We start from the raw sequence: 20,604 nt of genomic DNA on the forward strand, positions 1-20,604 counted from the left end.
TATTATTATAATAAGGACCTGAATTTTGATGTAGCACTACATATTAGTTATCACAAGAGGTCAGTAACAACGAGGTTTTGAATGTGTCAAGATTTGAAGAATCAGTATACATAATATGCGTGACTGTGTGGGAGTTTTAGCTTTCGTTTGTGTCACAGTGATCAAAGAGACAGTGTGGTGTTTTTCCTGAGCAGTGTTATTAGGAACCAGCGGACACTAGGACCCAGCCGCAGGCGAAGTTTTGGCGTTCACTGGATGCTTCAGAAGCACCTGCAGCACTCAGAACTCAGAGATTTCATCTCCTCGCGGACAGCAGCACAAGTACGTACAACCTTATACACAAACATGATATTCTTTGTTAAATCTTGATTGTAAAAAAAAATATATATATATATATATATATATATATATATATATATATATATATATATATGATTAGGCTTTGTATGTATTTCTGCAGCTTTGGGCTACTGCGAGCACTTTTATGGGTTTTGTCTGTTGTTAGTGCCTTTATTATTCATCAATTCATTTTTTATGTCTTGATGTGTAGATTGTTATGTTTTATTGTAACGTTATCCCAAAAATAACTTTCATTTATTGTAACGTTATCCCCCAAACAATCATTATTACATGAATAAAACGTTAATAATCTAGAGTGAAATCATTGTTTAGGGGCATCGTGTGAAAAATCTTCAGCTCATATTTTCAGTAATTTTTAATGTGTCGTTTATAGTTGTTGTGTTATTTCCACTACAGCAACCAATGTTGCCCTTTATTCTCTCTCAAAAATATATTTATTTCCTCCATTAAATTCTACTACACACAACACATAAGATGACGTGATGATATTGACATTGTTTTGGAAATGTTTAGTGACAAGAAATTATAGATTTGTGTCCAAGGTTGGACAGTTTCATGTAAATTCATATAAGTATCTTTTTACGTGGTTGGTTTGTGATTTTTGTGCAGATCTTCAATATGACAGAATATATCAAAAACTGCTGCAGGACATTTATGTCCAAGAAACATGAACCAGAGATTCAGAGTAAGTCTGTCTCCCCTATACCTCCTCATGAGTGCAGTTTTCGTGTGCATACACACAATATACTGTATATAAATGTAACTACATATATGAGTTATGAAAGGTGTATTTTATATACATTTAAATGTTTTATAGTGATTAAGGTTCGACCTCCTGGTAAATTAACTGCTGAGTCTAATGTGAAGAAGAATGTTGGAGTATCAGAGGATTATCTGTTGTCTAAACTGCCTCCGGACGGCCGGGACGTTCCATTCATCATCCCAACCTTCAAACCCTCCTACATCCAGCCGAGAGGAGCACAGTACTCTGGCTACAACATTGGGCCACAGAGTTAGTAGTATGACTTAGTTATTTATTTAGTCAGTTTATTTTAATTAAATTAACTAATTATATTTTATATTTGATTAAATTATATTTCATTTTAAAGTAGGCCTACATATTTAAGTAGAAATTTGAATGATTTTAGGTGCCACAAGGACCACTTTTGCAGAAAGGAAGGCAGAGCTCGCAGGAGGCGGTCAAGTGATGTATGACCCTGATTTGACATTAAACAGCAGTCATATGCTCAGCTACGTGTCCCCAGGTTCACTGAGACGCCCCACTCTGAAAAACAAACCCAACAACAGTCCTGGCACAGGTGAGATACTTTAAGATCTGCCTAAGAAAACCCCAAGCCTGTTAATTACTTGTATGTGTTGTTTAAAGAGTGCAATTTCACTTCCTCATAGCATCACACAGCAGCACGTAACTTCTCAGCATGTAACCTCAAATATTTGCGTTCCTACCCACATGTGCGTAATCCTTCTGTTTTATTCCTGCTCCTAAATCCCCAATTGTTCATGGCAGATTTGTTCTAAATTTCCCAGATCATATTGTTGAGGGGCTATATTCAGATCATTCTAATGCTTTACTGTGGCTGAACGCTCATTTGTAAATATCAAACTTAGGACGACATTTTAAATGGAATCACTTTTGTTGCATAATCTGATGTACTGAATCACCTGCAAAAGTGCAAGTATTTAAGACTCTTTCTAAGAGGAAAATGAATTAAATGATTTGTGTCTGTTTGTTTAAAGAGCCAGTAAGATGAAAATTCTAAGCTTCCTATCACTGTTTATAAGTCCTGTACATTAGTTTTAAATCCGTCCAAAGTTAAAAAACATTGTCAATTTGTCAAAATATCATTTTAAAATTACCTCAATTCTCAGAGATCCCCAAACGGTTCGCGCGAAGCTGTTCAAAAGATTCAGTTTCCTTAAACCCCACCTTTCGGTTGCATACTGTGTTCTGATTGGTCAACTGAAATAGTTTTGATTGGTTGTTCCGCACACAACTTCACGGTAAACAATGCGTTAGCATCTGTTTGGGGTGAATTATGTCTTATTCCTGTCACCGCGAAGCAAACAGTAAAATAAAAAACTTGAACAGTCTAGCTGCTTTTTCTTCTGTGTGGGTGTATTCAAGCCGCGCGCTTCAGTTTGAATCTGAATAGCGCGTTCAGTGCGGGGGCGTGGTCACATTAGATATAACGAAGGGAGACATGAAAAACAGACATTGCGTTGTTTTCATATGGATTACTTTATCACAGAATATCTGTTTTCGGCAGCACTTGTTTAGTTTTAAAGTAGACATGTCAGAGTTCCGTTTCTCCCAACACGGTAGGCGGAGATTATTATGCAAAGTGTTCCTAGTGACGTACATAGAGATGGGCAAAAGATTTGAAATCTATAACGACTCGTTTCAGCGATTCAGAGTCGACTCCTTACTTTAGAAGCCAATAACTTTATAAATCGTGTACTTTTTGGTTTAATTACTTTGCACATTGTTTACACTGATGGACAGCTACATCATACAATGTAATACAGGTAATTTTTGATTTCCCATCTGTGTGGCTCTTTAACAGGTTTGGAACACAGTGGCAAACAGAGACTCAGTCTCTCCATGTATGATTTGTCAAACCCTCAGAGCCACGTACAGGTGAGTCCACACACACACACACACACACACACACACACATGTCACATGTCACATGAAGTTTTATTCAAAACCGTTTTGTTGCATTTGTTACTGGAATAATTAGCTCAATGTTTATCTTAGTTAATAACTTAATAATAAACTTCCAATGCACGGAAGTAAAATGTTTACTAAGGTTAATAATTATTAATAACTTTAGTAATCATACTACTTCCATGCATTGTTAGTATCCCAGAAATCATTATTACCATGGGATCTCTATTTCTATTTCTTTCTTTTTTTAAGCTAAAATGTATTTATGCTCTTTTATCAATCAGATCAGATTAAATTCCTAATTGAAGTGTGGTGTATACATACTACACTGCTATTTAATGATTAGCAGTGCTGATGTTTAGTAACATTTATTCCTCTCGTGTTCCTCCAAGCGTTATGATTCTGTATCCAGTGTCCAGAGCAGCACATCGTCCATTCAGGATTCCTTTGGGAGCAGCCGTAGTCTAGGTAACCATTCATGACGGAACACTGAAGTCATAACCGTAGACAAGCGCATTCCAAAAGAACCCTCAAAACTCCCTTCCAGTAGAACTCTCTGGAAAGTGTTCCGCTCCACTATCAGCTGGAATTTCCACTACAGTTTCATTTGTTTGATTTTGCTTTTGTTTTTTTTCAGGGTCTTTTTAGACCCTTTATTTCCCAACAATCTTACCCCGTCTCTCCTCACCGTGTACACACATAAACACAGACTGTCAAACAAACTCACACCCACACACACACACAGGACAGACTCAGATGACTGCAGATTGTGAAATCGTAAAGGGCAGACACAGTAATTACTTCCAAATGTTTTCCCTGAAGTCCTCAGATAACTTTCAGAATGCAGGTCTGTAGATCTTTACACACATAACACAAATAATAAACTCAACTATATATTGCATTTCTGTCTACCATTCTACTTTTTTTAATTAATTGAAAGTGTCTTTCATTAACACTGAGCAGAACTTTTTTTAAACAAATTTTTTTATTTAGTTTGTCCCTCTTTTTCTTGATTAACAACAGGATTTATGGTGAATGTTAAACAGAATATTATTTATAAAACATTTTTATGTGTTTTTGCATGGTGTGTGTGTGTGTGTGTGTGTGCATAGAGTCCATCACGCTGTCTGGTGATGAGCGGGATTTTGAGCCGGGAAAAGTGTGTGTGCACCTGAAGTATGAAGAGGCGGTGGAGCAGGTGTGGATCACCTTAGTGAAGGTATGATTTCATCCAGGAGAGGCTTTGCTAGTCTACAACAGGCCATTGTGTCCCATCTAGAGTCCAGCTGAATGGAGCCTCTGTGCTGATCTGAGAGACCTTTAACAAGTGATCACATTTCCAACCAGCTATTTTTAATCTCTTTTTTCAAATAATTGAAAAATAACTTATTGTGTATATCTGTCTGTCTTTGCCTCTTTATTTTACACATAATATATAGCATATATAATATATTAATGCTAATTTATTTGCGTGATTTACTATATGTTTGGAGGTTACCAAATGGGGTTGTATCTTAGAGTGTGAGTTGTTTATAATATTAACACACGGCTTGATCTCATATATCATCATATTTGTTTTGTTTTATTTCTGTCAATTATTTTCTAATGGTAACAAGGCCCTGCCTCCTTTCCTCCTCTGAGAAATGCCCTTTGTTGACTTACAGTAGTTTTAGTGGTTGTAAAAGCTCATAAACTGTACATGTTGCTCTTGTCCTTTCTCACTGTTTCTCATTTATTCTCATTTTGGTACTCCCTCTCTTTTAGTGTATGGATTTGAGTGTGTTTATTGATGCGGTGGAGGTGCAGAAGATTGGGGTTAAAGGAGTCATCACCATGACCAAGCCAGTGCGATTTAAGAGCACTGTCAAGGAGGCATCGGCAGTAAGTGAAATCAGCCGTCATAAAACATATAACAGCCCAGATTCAATTCAAGCTTCAGCATTGGTGATATCAAGGGGTTAAAATTATTAGCATTATTCCCTTGCTGCTAGATGCCAGATTTATACCATCTGCTTCTAAAAGTTTTGGCAGCCATTCAAAACAACCATGTACTCTAATGAAATAAAATATTTTGCAAGAAACATACACCAGATTTTTGTTTTAAAGAAATTGTTTTATTCCGAAAGGATGCTGATACACTTATAAAAAGTGGCAGTAAAAAAATTTGTTATAAAAGATTTTAGTTTAAACAAATTTTTTAAATTTTTTATCATCATAGAATCCTGAAAAAATGTACCATAGTTTGCACTGTTTTAAACATTTAAACATAATAATAATAAGAAATGTTAAAATACAGAAATCAGTAAATTAGGATGATTTCCAAATGATCATGTGACACAGAATTTATATATATATATATATATATATATATATATATATATATATATATATATATATATAATACTGGCAGCTCCGTCATCATTTAAATGAATTGTGGTGAATTATTCAGCCCTCCCTTCAGTCCCTCCTGTGTTTCTTGAATAATGACCATTCCAGCTGGACTGAAAAGTCCCACACAACCAAAGCTGCATAAAAAAACATACTTCAGAAACATACAGAAAAGCAAAAACACATGTAGAGCTTGTAGTATTGTTTTGTTGCGGTTTTTGTTTGTAGCTTATTATACCTCTCAGTATATTGTCTCGCTTTCAGGACACTGTCTTCATGGAGACATTCGTGTTCACTCTTAACTTGGAGCAGATACGCAGATCTGCACTGGTGCTGCACTTGCAGGCTCACACACCACGTAAGCGTACACTGGGAGAGTGTGTATTATCTCTGCGAACACTTGGACCGGAGGAAACAAAGCACTGGCTGGAGTTCAAGCCTCACTCTAAAACACACGTGAGTCCTCACCTGCTGTATCTCTTTGTTACTGCATATTTAATCCCAAATGTCTTTACCTTTTACAGATCCCTCCTAATTTGGTAGTTAGGTTCTTTGCAAAAAACTTCCACTTGCAATTTCCCACAGTGCTGCACTCACCCACTGGACCACACATTTTACTTGCATCACAAATTACACAGCTGCACTAGTTTTGCTCAGGTCTCTCCTGTGATATTTAGGTCACTGGGGCTGAAACAGACAGACAGTGAGAGGAAGAAATCAATGTCCTGAAACCAGACATTTCAATACTGCTAAAAGCACTTCTTGACCCTTAAAATACTGATCTGTCTAAAGCTTAGAGAAATAAAATGTTACTAAAGATTGTTAATTTGTGATTAAGTAATGTTAATGTTAATTAATGTTGTTTACATTTCTATTAATTAAAGAATACTGTAAAATGTTTCGTAGTTTCCACAGAAAAATTAAGGACGTCTGTTTTCAACATTGAGAATAAGAAATGTTTCTTGAACACCACCATAACAGAATGATTTCTGAAGGATCATGTGACATGAAGACTGGAGTAATGACTGCTGAAAATTCAGCTTTGCCATTAAAATATATTCAAATAAAATGCAGTTATGTTAAATCCTACAAGTATTTTAGAAGTTTTTACAGTATTTCAAATATATGCAGCCTTCGTGTTTGTAAAAGGCTCAGAAACAAAAAAATCTTACCAACCCGGATTTGAACAGTAGTCTGTGCACATACACGTTACTTATATTTCACATTTATATACATGAAATTGTATAAATTGATCATTAGTAACATCTCTATACCTATACATAATGTAAATACAATTTCTGATATTTATTTCTTCAAGATGAGAAATGTTACTGTGACACTTTATCATCTTTATACATAATTTCTTTGTAAGTAGGTCATCCAAACTTTGTTTGGCCTATTGAATACTGCCACACACACATATAGGTATCAAATATGGCACTATTTGCCGATTTTGCCAACTATTTGTGAACATTTGTAAACGGATGGTTCAATGCGTTTTGCTTGTGTGTGCATGTGACTGAAACCAAACACTTGACAGGGAAAATTGCTTTTTTGAAAAGAAAGTCTTTTCAATAATGAGGTGTTTGAAAATCACAGAACTGTGTTCCAGAATGAAAATCTGGTCTAGAGGAAGTTTTTTTCATGAATAATGGCTGTGTGTGGTTGTTACTCGGTCAGAAATTGTTCTGGGTTTCGACTATGAATCAGTGAATCAGTCGCAGCAGGTAGTCTTCCATAAGACATACACACACACATGCAGCATAACAGCTAACCCTATTGTCTGCCTGTGTTTCTGTAGGTGTGTCATGCTGAGCTTCAGCTGGCCTTGTGCTTCCAGCCAGTGAACAGTCGAATGCAACTCCAGATCCTTAGTGTGCAAAACCTTCCATCTTCTTCCTCACCACTCACACAGAGTGAGTGCAAACACTTCAATAACATAACTTTACATCCTAGTCCATTTGAAATATATTTTCATTATATGTTAAGTTCTCCTGAAAATCCTCTTATTTCTTATTTCCCTCCTTAGTTTATTTTTGTGGAAGAGTGAAAATGACAAATATGACAATGTTGATAAAAAGAACTTTGGGTAACACTTTAGAATAAGGTTCCATTAGTTAATGTTAGTTAACTACTTTCGTTAACATGAACTAAGCAAGAACAATCCTTCTACAGCATTTATAAGTCTTAGTTCATGTTAATTCCAACATTTACTAATGCATTATTTAAATCAAAAGTTGTGCTTGTTAACATTAGTTAATGCACTGTGAATTACCATGAACTAACAATGAATAACTGTATTTTCATTAACTAACATTAACGAAGATGAATAAATACAGTAATAAATGTATTATTCATTGTTTGTTCATGTTAATTAATACATTAACTAACATTAACTAATGGAACCTTATTCTAAAGTGTTACCGAACTTTGCAAATGGATGTTCTCTTTAGGTTTCTTTGTGAAGGTTGAGTTGTTGAGTGAGACTAGGGTCTTACTGAAGAGGAAGACGAAGGTGAGGAAGTCATCAGGGGGGCAGATCCAATGGGGTGAAGTGCTTCACTTGCCCATCACCAGCCACGAGCAGAATCTGCAGCTGGCAGTCAAACTCTACAGCCGTGGCTCTGTTCGGAGAAAACACCTGCTTGGACAGGTCAGTTTGAACTCACACCATTTAGTATGGAACACATTAAAGTCATTTATTTAATAAAAAAAAAAAAAACAGCAATATTGTGAAATATTACAAAAATGTTTTCTATTGTAATATACTTATGGCAAAGTTGAATTGTCAGTAGCCAGGATCCTTCAGAAATCATTCTTTAATATGATGATTTGGTGCTCAATAAACATTTAATATTATTATTATGTTGAAAACTTTTTTTTTTTGTAGAAAACATGATTCTTTGATGAACAGAAAGTTCAAAAGAGCAGAATTGATTTGAAATATAATTTTAAAAACATTATACATCACAGTACTGTCACTTTTGATGGGTTTAATGCATCCTTGTTGTATAAAAGTATTAATTTCATTCATAAATCTTACTATCCTCTAAGTTTCAGTCTTAATATGTATTCCATCATTTCCAGGTGCTCTTGGGTTTTGACAACAGTTCTCCTGAGGCAGTGGAACAATGGAGAGATTCCATGGCTAATCCTGAAAAAGTGGTGACGTCTTGGCACAGACTTAGTCGACTCTAAAGTGAGAGGATGAAGAAAGAGCTTTTTTAGCCAGGTGGATTAAAAAAAAAACTTTCAAAAAGATTTTGGATAATTAAGTATTGTATGCTTATTTCAATTATAGTTACTGTAGGGTACAAAAAGTGCTTGTATTAAACTCTCTTGTAGAAATGACTCACTAAATTGATTTCATGTCCAACTGAGTCACACACCCTCTGCAGATCCTAGTGTAGCTAATCATGTATTCTGCTTTTTGTAGATTTAACATTCTGTGTTCTTCATTGGTGTAACTTTGAAAATACACAACTGTCTAAAGCATAGCACATGAACAGGATACATAGACATTATGTGCAATAAAATGTATTATCCAGAGCTCTAGAACTCCCAGTTTAGCAGCATGGCCAAATAAAGAGCAGACAGTCAGCTATTTAGCTTATTTTACAGAATTTGTAAATTAAGTATTACATTCAGTATTTTCTCTTTCATCTCCATACAATTTCAGTGCTGCTGAGTTGATGTGAATCTGTTCTCAGTAGAAAAATATATTTGCATTTTCTGAGCAATGATGAAGATTGTTGCACTTTTGCTTGCTTTCGGAAGAAGATAAACCTGTTTTTAAGTACAGTAAAAACTGTTGGAATTGGGGTGAACACTATCTAAAAAAAGCTTTTATTTTTAGAAGGGTTTGGGTTACATTCCTCTTCATGGAATTCAATCCTTCAAATTGTCCCCTATTTCCTTTCACAAATACAAGAAAAAGGGAAAGGCCACTAGAAAGTGCAACAAAGAGACTTTTGTTGTCACATTTCACTTCTCTACATCCTTTGTGCTACAGTACCCTTAATTCGAGGTGACCTAACTTTCTAGGCCTTATTTCTTTTTGCAGGTCACAGTAGTTTATAAAAGTGTTCTTTGTATTTATGTTTAAGTACACTGTACTACTTAAGTAATGCTGTAGTTCAGGACATTATATATATTTATACAACCGATGTTTTGTTCATATTGACTGTATTGTGTATGCATAAAGACAGTTTGGCATCCTGATGTTATAGAAATAAAAAAGATAACATTGCTTGTAAAAGAATCCATTGTGTTAAATTTTAATGGGATTTTGTGTAAGTGTATGTTCATAAAGGCACTTGCATTTACGTTTTATATGATTTGACAACTGTACTACGGCTTGATAACAGTATATAGTGATTTATTACCACCATTCTCCAACACTGTAAACAGACAAAGGATGTTTGTGTGGGTCTGAATGTTTGTGCTCCTTAACCCCTCTGATTGTGCTGCTTTTTAAAAGGCCTACATCCGGGTGTGATTTAATTTACGTCAGAACTTTTGGGATCGCTGTTTGAACAGTGTTAATGGTTATTTCTGATGACACAACCCCAGCTGCAGCAAATCCCAGTAAACCAGCTGATCTTTGTGTGTGAAAGTATTTGTGTAATGTGTGGTATCCATAGCCACCATACAATCAAATACTAAAAATTGTCAAATAAAAGAAGATTTTTTTTTTTTTTACTTATTTACTTTTTAACCAGGAAGGTCATATATAAATAAAATTAGCAGTCAAGTGTGAAAAACAACAACAATAATAAAAAATATATTAGAAAAAAATAAATGTGATAATAATTAAACTAAATAGGGCATAAATGTTTTTCAGTCCCTGTCTCTCTCTCTCTCTCTCTCTCTCTCTCTCTCTCTCTCTCTCTCTCTCTCTCTCACACACACACACACACACACACACACACACACACACAATTGTAACCAGGGGGCTGTGTATCTTTGTCTGTCCTGTGTGTTTCAATTAAAAGTGGATCAGCAGGTCCGGGATTTTAGCTTTGTGTCCAGGATCTGCAATACTCACAAACTTGTTCAAACTGGGAATTTGCATCATCTCACCAACTACACGTTCCCCAATCTAAAGTTTTCACATTTTACAAGCTATATGTACTTTTACAAGGACATATAACAATAAGGGGATTTTTTTTTTTGTTTATATTATGGACTGGTATAGTTTTACCCTAAATAACAAAAAACAGAAGCGGCGCAAAAATTTCAGTTTTGAGCATAGACCAGGGTTGGCGAACGTCGGTCCTGGAGAGCCGCAGCCCTGCAGAGTTTTGCTTCAACTCTAATCAAACAGACCTGAACAAGCTATTCAAGGTCTGAAGGGTTATTAGAAAGCTACAGACAGGTGATTTTCAGTACTTCCCGAATACTCAATTGCTGCGCTAGAGCACCATCTAGTGCACTACAGAAGTGAATAGTAAAAGTTTTTTTTTTTTTTTTTTGGTAACTGCGGTTTGGCCGTGTTCCCGCATATTCACGCAGTTCATGTAGGAACACGGGTGCTAATTTCTGGACATCTGATCCACAGATTGTGCAAGGATGTCTCGGCACAGCTATTCGTGTCTGTTAGCAAATTCCACTTTTACTTCCAAATGTGTGTGAATTTAGAATTTTAGAATCTTTTCCTAGCTTGTTTACAGTGACGATATCATTTAGAATTCAGTAATATTCTGAATAAACATTAATACAAAATACTGACAGTTAAGAAAACAAAAGAAAAGAAAAACAACTGACCTTGAGTTCCTCTGTAGGCTATGTACACTATTTACAGTTCACAACATTTATAACAAATCTGAATTAAATCTAAACATGAGACATAAATATATAATATATATGGTTATAATGTAACCAATTGTTTGCCTACTGTGAGATGTTGTACTGTTATGGTTTATTAAGGTAAAGCTTACAGGAAATACAATTTGTTGACCTACGTGAGTTTTAAAATGAACCAGGAAGGTCATATATAAATAAAATTAGCAGTCAAGTGTGAAAAACAACAACAATAATAAAAAATAAATGTGATAATAATTAAACTAAATAGGGCTTACAGTTTTTACTAAGGAAAAACAATTTGTTGACCTACGTGAGTTTTAAAATCTTATTTTCATGGCTAAGCTGCACTGCCATAGCAACAAACATCCGGTCACTGAATAGCTGAATCTCACATGAACCAGATCAATGACTCAGTCTGACTGCGTCTTGGTGACTCATGATAGCTAGCCCCCTACAGGAAGGTCCCAAAGGAGAGTTCTGTTTATTGTAATATTTAATAGACTCAAATTAATTTAATTATATATTTGCCTAAATCAACTTTACCAATTCTAAATAATTTAGTTTTTTTAATTTAACATATTTTTTGTTTTGTTTTTCTTCTCAAACTCACGCCCAGACAGTTTTCTTGCTCATCGTTGATTGTGTAGCCTATCTAAAAGCCGGGGGCGCTAATAGGAGGTGCGCGCAATGACGCACGTTCCGAGGAATTCCACAGCAGCTATAAAACACCTGATGAAGCGCTTACCTGCTTATTGAGACTACAGTTAGACATGGGCACTGAGTCCGAAAATAACGGCGTCTTTAAAGAGGGCTTTCTGGTGAAAAGGGTAAGAGACTTTTTAACTTTTTTTTTTAATCTATACCCAAACTGGCAAATTAATTCCTAATTCTTATTGGTTTATTATAAAATGATGTTAATTTTTAGGGTCATGTGGTTCAAAACTGGAAAGTTCGTTGGTTTGCACTTAAATCGGACAGACTTCTGTATTATAAATATGAGGGCGGCAAACGGGATTCCTGCCATCGAGGGACGATTCTGTTGAGTGATTGCAAAATCACATGTCCTTACCTGGAATACGAGAACAGACCGGTAAATGGTGATTTATTATATATATTTGTGTAACCACAAAACTACATGACAAGATACAATATAGTGCCGTTTTTAGAATCTGGTGTAAAGGAATTTTAAAATAAATAACTTCATATTTCAATATAATGCAAGGTCAGTTGGTTATTTCCACTGTCTACAAACAGATAGTAGGCTATTGAGAAGTGGCTTATCAGTGGTTTAGTAAAACCAACAGTGGGAGTGTCTAATATGTGCTTGAAATGTTCAAAGCCTCTGGTTATGCTTGAATTATCCTTTCATTATTTTGTTTTGCAATGTTCACATGCACTAACATGTCAGAAGCAAACTTTATTTCCCCCGGTAATTTTTTTCAGTGTCTTATATTTATATTCCACATTGTGTAACAGCTGTAATCAACACAGAGTGATGGGGTTTTCTGTGGCATACTGTTTGTGCCAATTTCATTTATTCATTTTTTTCTTACAAAAGTCAGTGCTGAGCTTATCGTCAACCAACTAAAATGTTTCTTTAGCTTTATGACTGAAGAACTATTATGTCTTAGTTACCATATTTTACACCCTGCAGTTGGTGATGAAGCTGCAGACCAGCACTTCAGAGGAGCACTTTCTGGAGGCTTGCACAAGAGAGGAACGTGACGAATGGGCCACAGCGATTGGTGCAGTGGTACAGAACCTCAACCCACATGATGCACAGACCACCTCCCCTTCACAAGTGAAAGGATCCACATCACTCCAGCTTCACAATGTCAACCTCAGGTAGCGATGTATGTAGTTTGTCAGTATATGTGAAAATGTGTTTGGACGTCATATCTAAATGTGTGTCTGTATATCAGTCAGGTGGTGGACTCCATGTATGATGTGCACAGTGGTGTCCGGCTGTGCAGTCATGTTGAGCAGGGCAGCTCTTACACCAACTGTTTCTCAGGTCAGATACTCAAAAACACTGATCTCACACAATAAAGCATGAATATGCATTATTAAAGACATTACATTCTCTCCTGATGATCTTAATTTTTATAAAATACTGTTCTCAAATGTTTACTCAAATGTTTAGGAATCAAATGTTTAGGAATGTTAAGATTTTAAAATGACACAAGAGGTCTCTTGTGCTTAACAGAAAAACAGCAATATTATTTTACCATTTACCGTTAAATATTTTAACCGTTAAAATTGACATTTAATGTTTATTAATGTTCATTGCTAAGATCCTAATTTGGATATCTTTAAAGGCAATTTTTTCTCAGTATTTAGTTTTTTTTTTTTGCACCCTCAGATTCCAGATTTTCAAATAGTTGTATCTCAGCCAAGTATTGTCCAATACTAACAAACCATACATCAATGGAAAGATTATTTATTCAGCTATCAGAAGTTGTATAAATCTCAATTTTGCAAAAATTTACACTTGAGACTGGTCCAGGGTCAAATTACTTTATTTGATAGTTTTGTGTAAACGTCTAAAAAGTCACTTCCTAGCCCCAGACTTTTTTGTGTGTATGATGTTCAAATGTATAACGTGATTCCTTACCTTTTAGACACAATATTACTAGTTAGTTTGTCTGTTTTTTCTTCTTCCAATGAGTTGCTTGTTTTTTTCTTCTTCCAATGAGTTGCTTGCTTTTTCCTGTTTGATTCAGTGTATTTGCACCAGTTAATGATTGACTCATAAAGAGTGACTTGTCGCCACCTACAGCATACTGACTGGCAGCCTGTCTGGAACTTGTGAACACAGACAATAGAACTGTTTTTGTTTGTATATGTGTAGGCTCAACAGTGGTGGACTGGCTTGTGTTTAATAAGCTGGCTCTGACCCGTGTGGAGGCAGTAACATTAGCCTCTGCACTGCTGGATGAGGCCTCCCTGCGGCCCATTGGGATCAGGAGCGCAGACGCTCTCCGTAACGCAGCTCTAGGAGAACAGTTCCTCGATGACTCCACTGCACTCTACTGCTTTGTAAGTTTCAAATCTCTTTCTTCTTGTTTTATTCTATATTTAGTGCTTTTGTAATTATTTATACTAAATACAAGATGTCCTTAACCGAATGGATATGATTTCTCAAACAGTCCCAAAGCTTCCAGAAGCGAGGCAGTGTAAAAGCAGAGAAGTCTCGGTCTGCTGTGGAACTCAGTGGAAAAGTGGTGAAGAGAGGTTACCTGCTCAAACAGGTGAGCACTCCACTATAATTAGGTGTTTTGAGCTGAAAAGTGCTTTTCTGTGATGCCAACAGTCTTTTTTCTGTGTGCCAGGGGCACAAGGTAAAGAACTGGAAGGTGAGATTGTTTGTTCTGAGAGCGGAGCCTGGTTTCCTGCACTATTATGACCCCAGCAAGGTGAGAGCACTGACCTGCAATTCACAGACTGTACAAATACATTTTATGCTAGAGTCTAAAGTCTGTTTATTTTTGTGCTGACTTTTTTAAGGATGACATCACTCCGGTTGGCAGTATATCTCTGCGTGGCTGTCTGGTGTCTGCTCTTGATGATAACGGCATACCGTCAGGTGAGTGAGTCAGATTTACAACACTTCTGTGGAAGTGTCTGATGACTACCTTTTTCACAATAAATATATTTACAAAGCAATTCCAGATATGAATCAAAATTAAGTAAAGACTTTGTCACAGACCGCAAGCACTGAAAAGCAGTGATTTGCGAATTGTTGTCAAGGTAGCAGTAATATTTACATGTAAACACTGTGAACTAATGGTGAACTAAAGTGCTAATGGTCACTCTCCTGTAATCTTCAGGTGTTAAAGGTAAAGTCCGGGGGAACCTCTTTAAAATCATCACTCAGACGGACACACACTATTACATTCAGGCGCCAGCACACGAAGAGAGGATAAACTGGATCCAAGCTATTAGACAACTGAGTTAATTCATTGTTGTTCTTGTTAATTTGATTGTTTTTGCTAAATTTATATTTGTCTGTCTGTCACACATCTATTTAGAAATATTGTGCTGTTTTAATAGTTGTAAATGTGGTATTTTTGTATGTGCAAAGAAAATGGATATACAGTGTTATAAAGCTAGTAACAAATAAAACATATTAAAATAAAAATCATAATAAAATAGGTAATACACATGAGGCCAGCATGAGGCTTCATTCAGCATATAGAATATTTCCATATAAAATTCTGATTTCCCCAAAGAACAAGGTTTTAATGTCCCTGGTAAATCTGTATCTAATGTTTGATATAATATACAGGTGGTTAAGTTTATACATTCAGTGAATGTCCTTTGAAAGCATAAATTATGGTCATTGTGAAATGTATTTTGTAAAATTAAAGTTATATTTGTGTAATTGTCATCTGCAATCATGTCTTTGATGTGCAAACCTGCCAGTTTTGTTATGGACCATTAGCATGTTTTTACCTGCCTTGTGTTTTGTCAGTTAACAGAACTGACTTCATGTCTTGAGCATATTTGTGAGCATATTTCTCACTCTCTCACTTTCAAACATTCCCAAATACACACTTTGACACACACACACACACACACACACACACACACACACACACACACACACACACACACACACACACACACACACACACATTATATAACATAAATGTTAAGACCTTCTTAAAAATTCAAGAAAAGTTTACTGTTTACAGTACATATTGCAATTATTAGATGTTTAAAGACATTTAAGTAAACCTTGCTTTTAATACATGCTTCATTTGCAGATTTAAGTGTGTCAATTGACAGCACCAAGTACAGGCTTCAGATGGACTTTGAGTCCTTTTTCTTCAAACCAATACAATCGCAGGGAATTGCATTTTAAAGTGAACATTCAGGTGTCCATTATGAATCCTTAGGTTCCTAATACCATCAGACCTGTTATGCAGCACATTCAAATGAACAAAGGATAAAAACAAATGTTTCTCTTATGATTCTGAATTATTCTGTTCTGTAGGAATGATTTAACAAATGTTTTAGACAGGCATAAAAATAACATTCCTGTATTCCAAACTGTAGAGAATGTCGCTATCATCATCAAGATTATGTGTTTGATTGAGTGAATGCAAGAACGTATTACCTTGTATACCTTGAATGCAATGTAAGTTGCCTTGGATAAAAGCATCTGCCAAATGTGTGAATGCAAGTGAATTTGAACTACAACAATTACTGCTACAAAAACACCCAAATTCTCTTCTTTAGAAGTGCATCTAATGGAACCAATGAAGGCACTTTTGCTTCTGTATCAAAGAGCCAAAGAAACTAAATATCAAATCAAAAGCAAAAAAAAGAAAAAAAAGGCAGTACATTATGTATTATAAAAAAGCAATGAAAGAAATCTTCTATCTGAGCTAGTTTGTGGAAAATAACTCTTATGTCAAATTTGTATGTTATCTGGATTGATTAAAGCTGGTTCAGATTATCCTTCAGAGATTTTCTACTACAAATGTGTCCAAACTAACGCAAAACAGTTTTAAAACTGAACAGCCTCATTTGCCACTACAAATAAAAATCACTAGAGAAACTTTGCAAAACAACAAATTAGTCTACTAAAACAAACACAGATCCAAACAAAATTAAGTTCTAAATGTTTTAAATGAACAGAGGGAGTTGTGGTACTTTAAGACAATCGTGTACAGTACGCTCAGGATTTTAAAACCTCAGCTAAGTTGCTTCGATGAAGAGTCTGTGTCATGGCAGACAATTCTTCACTTGCTCAAGCCACTTTGGTGAGTTGTAGATCTCCTTGGACTCTAAGAGCAGTGAGAGATGCGAGCTGAGTTATTCTGTGAGTGAAACCACACAATGGCTGCCCATCCACCAGAATACGGAACTGCTGGTGCTCACACACAATCTCCATCTGAGAGAGACAGACGATAGAAACAACATTATAGTGACAGAAAGGTGGGACATTACCAAATGCTTAAGCTTTATTAGCTGTGATCACAACCTCCAAACAAACTTTGTGACTGTTTACCTTAAAGGGCTCTCCTGGAGCAAAGGGGAAGAAAGACAGGGCAGTTTCTGAAGCGCCCCACTTTCCTGACAGACGCGCGTTGCGAAGCACAGTCTTTTCTGAAAAGTTCACCTTCAACTCCAGGCCCACATCACTCTCGATTTCCTCATCCCTCTCTCCTTTAGACTGGCATGCCACTAACACTACCATACTAACGACACAAGAAATAGATTTTTAACATCAGTTTAAAGGGGGGGGGGGTGAAATGCTCGTTTTCACTCAATATCCTGTTAATCTTGAGTACCTATAGAGTAGTACTGCATCCTTCATTACTCAAAAAAGTCTTTAGTTTTATTATATTCATAAGAGAAAGATAGTCTTTACCGATTTTTCCCGGAAAAACACGACAGGCTGGAGGCGTGACGTGTGGGCGGAGCTAAAGAATCACGAGCGCCAGTAGGCTTTTGTGTTGAGAGCGTTTGGAAACTGTGACAGCTGTGAAGGCTGAAACTGAACGAGAGCAGCAGCAGCAACGACTTGCTCCGAGCGGGGCTCAAACTCGGGTCTCCGCATGGGAGGCGGACGCACTAACAAGGAGGCAGAGATATTTGAAGTAGTTTTACTCACCGCATGCGGTTCCAACACACGATCGTGACCCTTTTTCGTTGGGACTGCATTATCCTTAAGAAATAAACGATGTGCAAATCCGGCGTCAAACTGGGCCTTGTGAACAAGCATCTTCGAAATGCAGGGAACAAACAAAAACACTTGCACAACTCCGTTGATTCTCTGTAAAATAAACTCCATCCACTGGTCCCTTAATGCTGTTTTTTTTTGGTAATCTGTGCAGGGTTGTCTTGCCCTGGCAACCAAAAACACACTCCTTTTGTGACATTTCGCGACGCTCTCGCTCTGATCAGTGAATGCCTCTGCTCTCAATGCTCTACTATACGGGAGTGCGCGCTCTTCCGGCAGAAGTGCCCTTATAAGGAAATTCCGCTCCATCTAACGTCACACAGAGCCACACTCGAAAAAAACTTTCCGAAACTTGTGACAAACGTACAACTTAATTTTTGAAACTTTGTCCATGTTTAGCATGGGAATCCAACTCTTTAACAGTGTAAAAAACTCAGTATGCATGAAATAGCATTTCACCCCCCTTTAAAAACAAGCATCATTTTAACAGATTGCATCAGTTCTGGAATCCGAGATGCTCCAGACCAAATCACATTATGAACCAGCAGTTTCTGGGTATCCTTAGTTGCCAAATATGGCCAGAATTGTCCAATCTGTTTTTTTCCTTCTTTTTTCCCCCACAGATCAGGCTGGATAATTCTTCATGGGAATAGACCTTTTTCCCACACTGACAAAACAGAAGTGGATAAGAACAGCTGGAAAACCAAACGTATTGCACTCAAAAAAAAATGTTCAAATGTTAAAGTAAAAACCCATTAACATACAATAAAACCTTCAAGTTACCAGACAACAAAATCTTACAGTATTTTTTCAGAAGTAAAAAGAATACATTTCCTTAATTTGTAGAGAAAATTTGTATTCCGTGTCAAAATTCCCTGCCCAAAACAGCACACTTGTTTAGATTTTATTTTAAAAACTTAGTTACATATTTTTGTTATACCCTGTAAAAAAAAGTGTTAGATTTGTTGACACGTTCATGTATACAGGTTGTTTCAAAGATGTTAATATTTTTTACTTAAAATAATTTAAAAGTTAGCACTTTTTTATGCATGTGGCTACATTATATAGTAACACACACTGATGGGTCACTCCTATCTAATAAACAAGTGAGTACAAATCTTAATGTCAAAGCATGTAGTAATATTCTAGTGAATTGGGTACTTCTATTTTTTTAGCAACAGTTTGGAAAGGTTTTGGAAAGTTTTTCTGTTCTAACATGACAATGCCTAAGACAAGAAATGATTGATTCTGTCATTGTGGAAGAATTTAAGTGGTCTGCAGAAAGCAAAGTCCTAATCCCAGCTGAACACTTCTGGTGTGACTTTAAACGCAGACCTTGAGCCAAAAACTCATGACCAAACACCAATGACTTGGACATATGGGTACACTCATTTTAGACACTTCCAAACTGTTGCAATAGAGATGGAAATACAATTTTAAAATACATTAATTATATTATTTGTTGCTACAGTTTTGAAAGAAGGCTGTGTCCCAAAACGTTTGTCTATACAGTGTATGTATAAAGTAATAAACTAGACTATATAAATATGTTTACATAAAAACACATCTACTAATATTGTATACACAAACATAGATACACATACGTGGTATTGCAGCTAAATGGGTGTTTTCTTGCATTTAAAATGAGTATGTCTGTAGTGTTCTCTGTTGGCACCCATGTTTTCTATTGCTCCTGTGTGAACTGAAGACGTTAAAACAGTTTAATCCCCGATACAACTGGCTCATTGTGTTACTGCAGTGAAGGCGAGTCATTCAGGATGTGCGGATGTGACATTTGACAAATGAACGCAAGTGCTGGAGAAGACACAGATAGGTGGTGTCTGATACGAACCTTTTGGGCTGCTTGTGAACAATACCCATCACTACCAGCCTCATGGTCGGCCGTAGACCCCCTTTGATCTCCCCAACATAGTCCTCCTCCTGCAGGAATAGTGCTCTACTGTCATTCAAATGTCTAATGCTATAGTCAGGCAAAATACGAATGATATTTATTAATGTAACATACTGATACTTAAGCTTATTACGATATCTTAATTGTTGCTATCATTTTCACAGTTTACATGTTATATGCTAATTATATTTTATATGTAAATTACCGAGTCGTATCATTTATAAATGTAGCAGTCTTGAATATAGGCTATATGACATATTTATCAGTCAAATAAACAAGTGAGAACGTCACTGTGCCAGCCAGCACAATCAATCAATCTCATAGGCAATAAACTCAGAAATCATCGTCATTATACTTACGTTTCTGATGTTCCCCTTATCTGTCATGCTTTCTTCTGTCGCGAAAGGCTTTAGTTTTTTAGTCCTGCAGGTGTTGCGTTTTCAAGCGCGGAGGACAATAGCTGTCACGCACGGAATTGATTCATCGCAGTGCGCGAGACCGGCGTCGAATCCGCGAACCCCCGCCTCGCGCCACTGCGTTGCCATAGCAACCATCACAGGCAGGGAGTGATGAATGACAAAATACAGAAGTGACTCCGTCACATATCCAAGTAAATGTATGATTCTCTGCTCGTTGTGATAACATATAGCCTACCAAGCCTCGTGATTCCAGAAATACTGTAGCCTACGAATTACGCAAAACAAGTAAGTTTTGAATTCTTTAAACAAATAAGTTCAACGTTAATTAATGCTTATT

The 20,604-nt window shown here is 36.3% G+C and overlaps 3 protein-coding genes across 3 annotated transcripts; 2 read left to right on the top strand and 1 right to left on the bottom strand.

Moving 5' to 3' along the window:
- Positions 1-129: 129 nt before the first annotated feature.
- LOC113057460 (tandem C2 domains nuclear protein-like) lies at positions 130-9,660 on the top strand. The gene is made up of 12 exons (XM_026224893.1): positions 130-321; positions 970-1,045; positions 1,178-1,372; positions 1,509-1,679; positions 2,946-3,019; positions 3,442-3,517; positions 4,162-4,268; positions 4,814-4,930; positions 5,702-5,893; positions 7,239-7,353; positions 7,891-8,090; positions 8,525-9,660. Exons 1-12 carry the CDS (start codon positions 256-258, stop codon positions 8,633-8,635), a joined length of 1,500 nt encoding a protein of 499 aa, XP_026080678.1. The 5' UTR covers positions 130-255; the 3' UTR covers positions 8,636-9,660.
- A 2,341-nt stretch (positions 9,661-12,001) lies between these two features.
- On the top strand, positions 12,002-15,630 carry LOC113057461 (pleckstrin-2-like). Its single transcript, XM_026224894.1, has 9 exons — positions 12,002-12,069; positions 12,168-12,332; positions 12,897-13,087; positions 13,165-13,256; positions 14,094-14,281; positions 14,392-14,493; positions 14,575-14,658; positions 14,750-14,828; positions 15,073-15,630. The coding sequence occupies exons 1-9, from the start codon at positions 12,013-12,015 to the stop codon at positions 15,198-15,200; spliced, it is 1,086 nt and encodes a 361-aa protein (XP_026080679.1). The 5' UTR covers positions 12,002-12,012; the 3' UTR covers positions 15,201-15,630.
- A 1,216-nt stretch (positions 15,631-16,846) lies between these two features.
- LOC113057560 (galectin-related protein B-like) lies at positions 16,847-20,260 on the bottom strand. The gene is made up of 4 exons (XM_026224980.1): positions 20,208-20,260; positions 19,789-19,877; positions 17,262-17,451; positions 16,847-17,144 (listed from the first exon to the last, which is right to left on the bottom strand). The coding sequence occupies exons 1-4, from the start codon at positions 20,232-20,234 to the stop codon at positions 17,001-17,003; spliced, it is 450 nt and encodes a 149-aa protein (XP_026080765.1). The 5' UTR covers positions 20,235-20,260; the 3' UTR covers positions 16,847-17,000.
- Between the last annotated feature and the right edge of the window lie 344 nt (positions 20,261-20,604).

Source organism: Carassius auratus, chromosome 38 (genome assembly GCF_003368295.1).
Source record: "Carassius auratus strain Wakin chromosome 38, ASM336829v1, whole genome shotgun sequence".
NCBI lineage: Eukaryota > Metazoa > Chordata > Actinopteri > Cypriniformes > Cyprinidae > Carassius > Carassius auratus.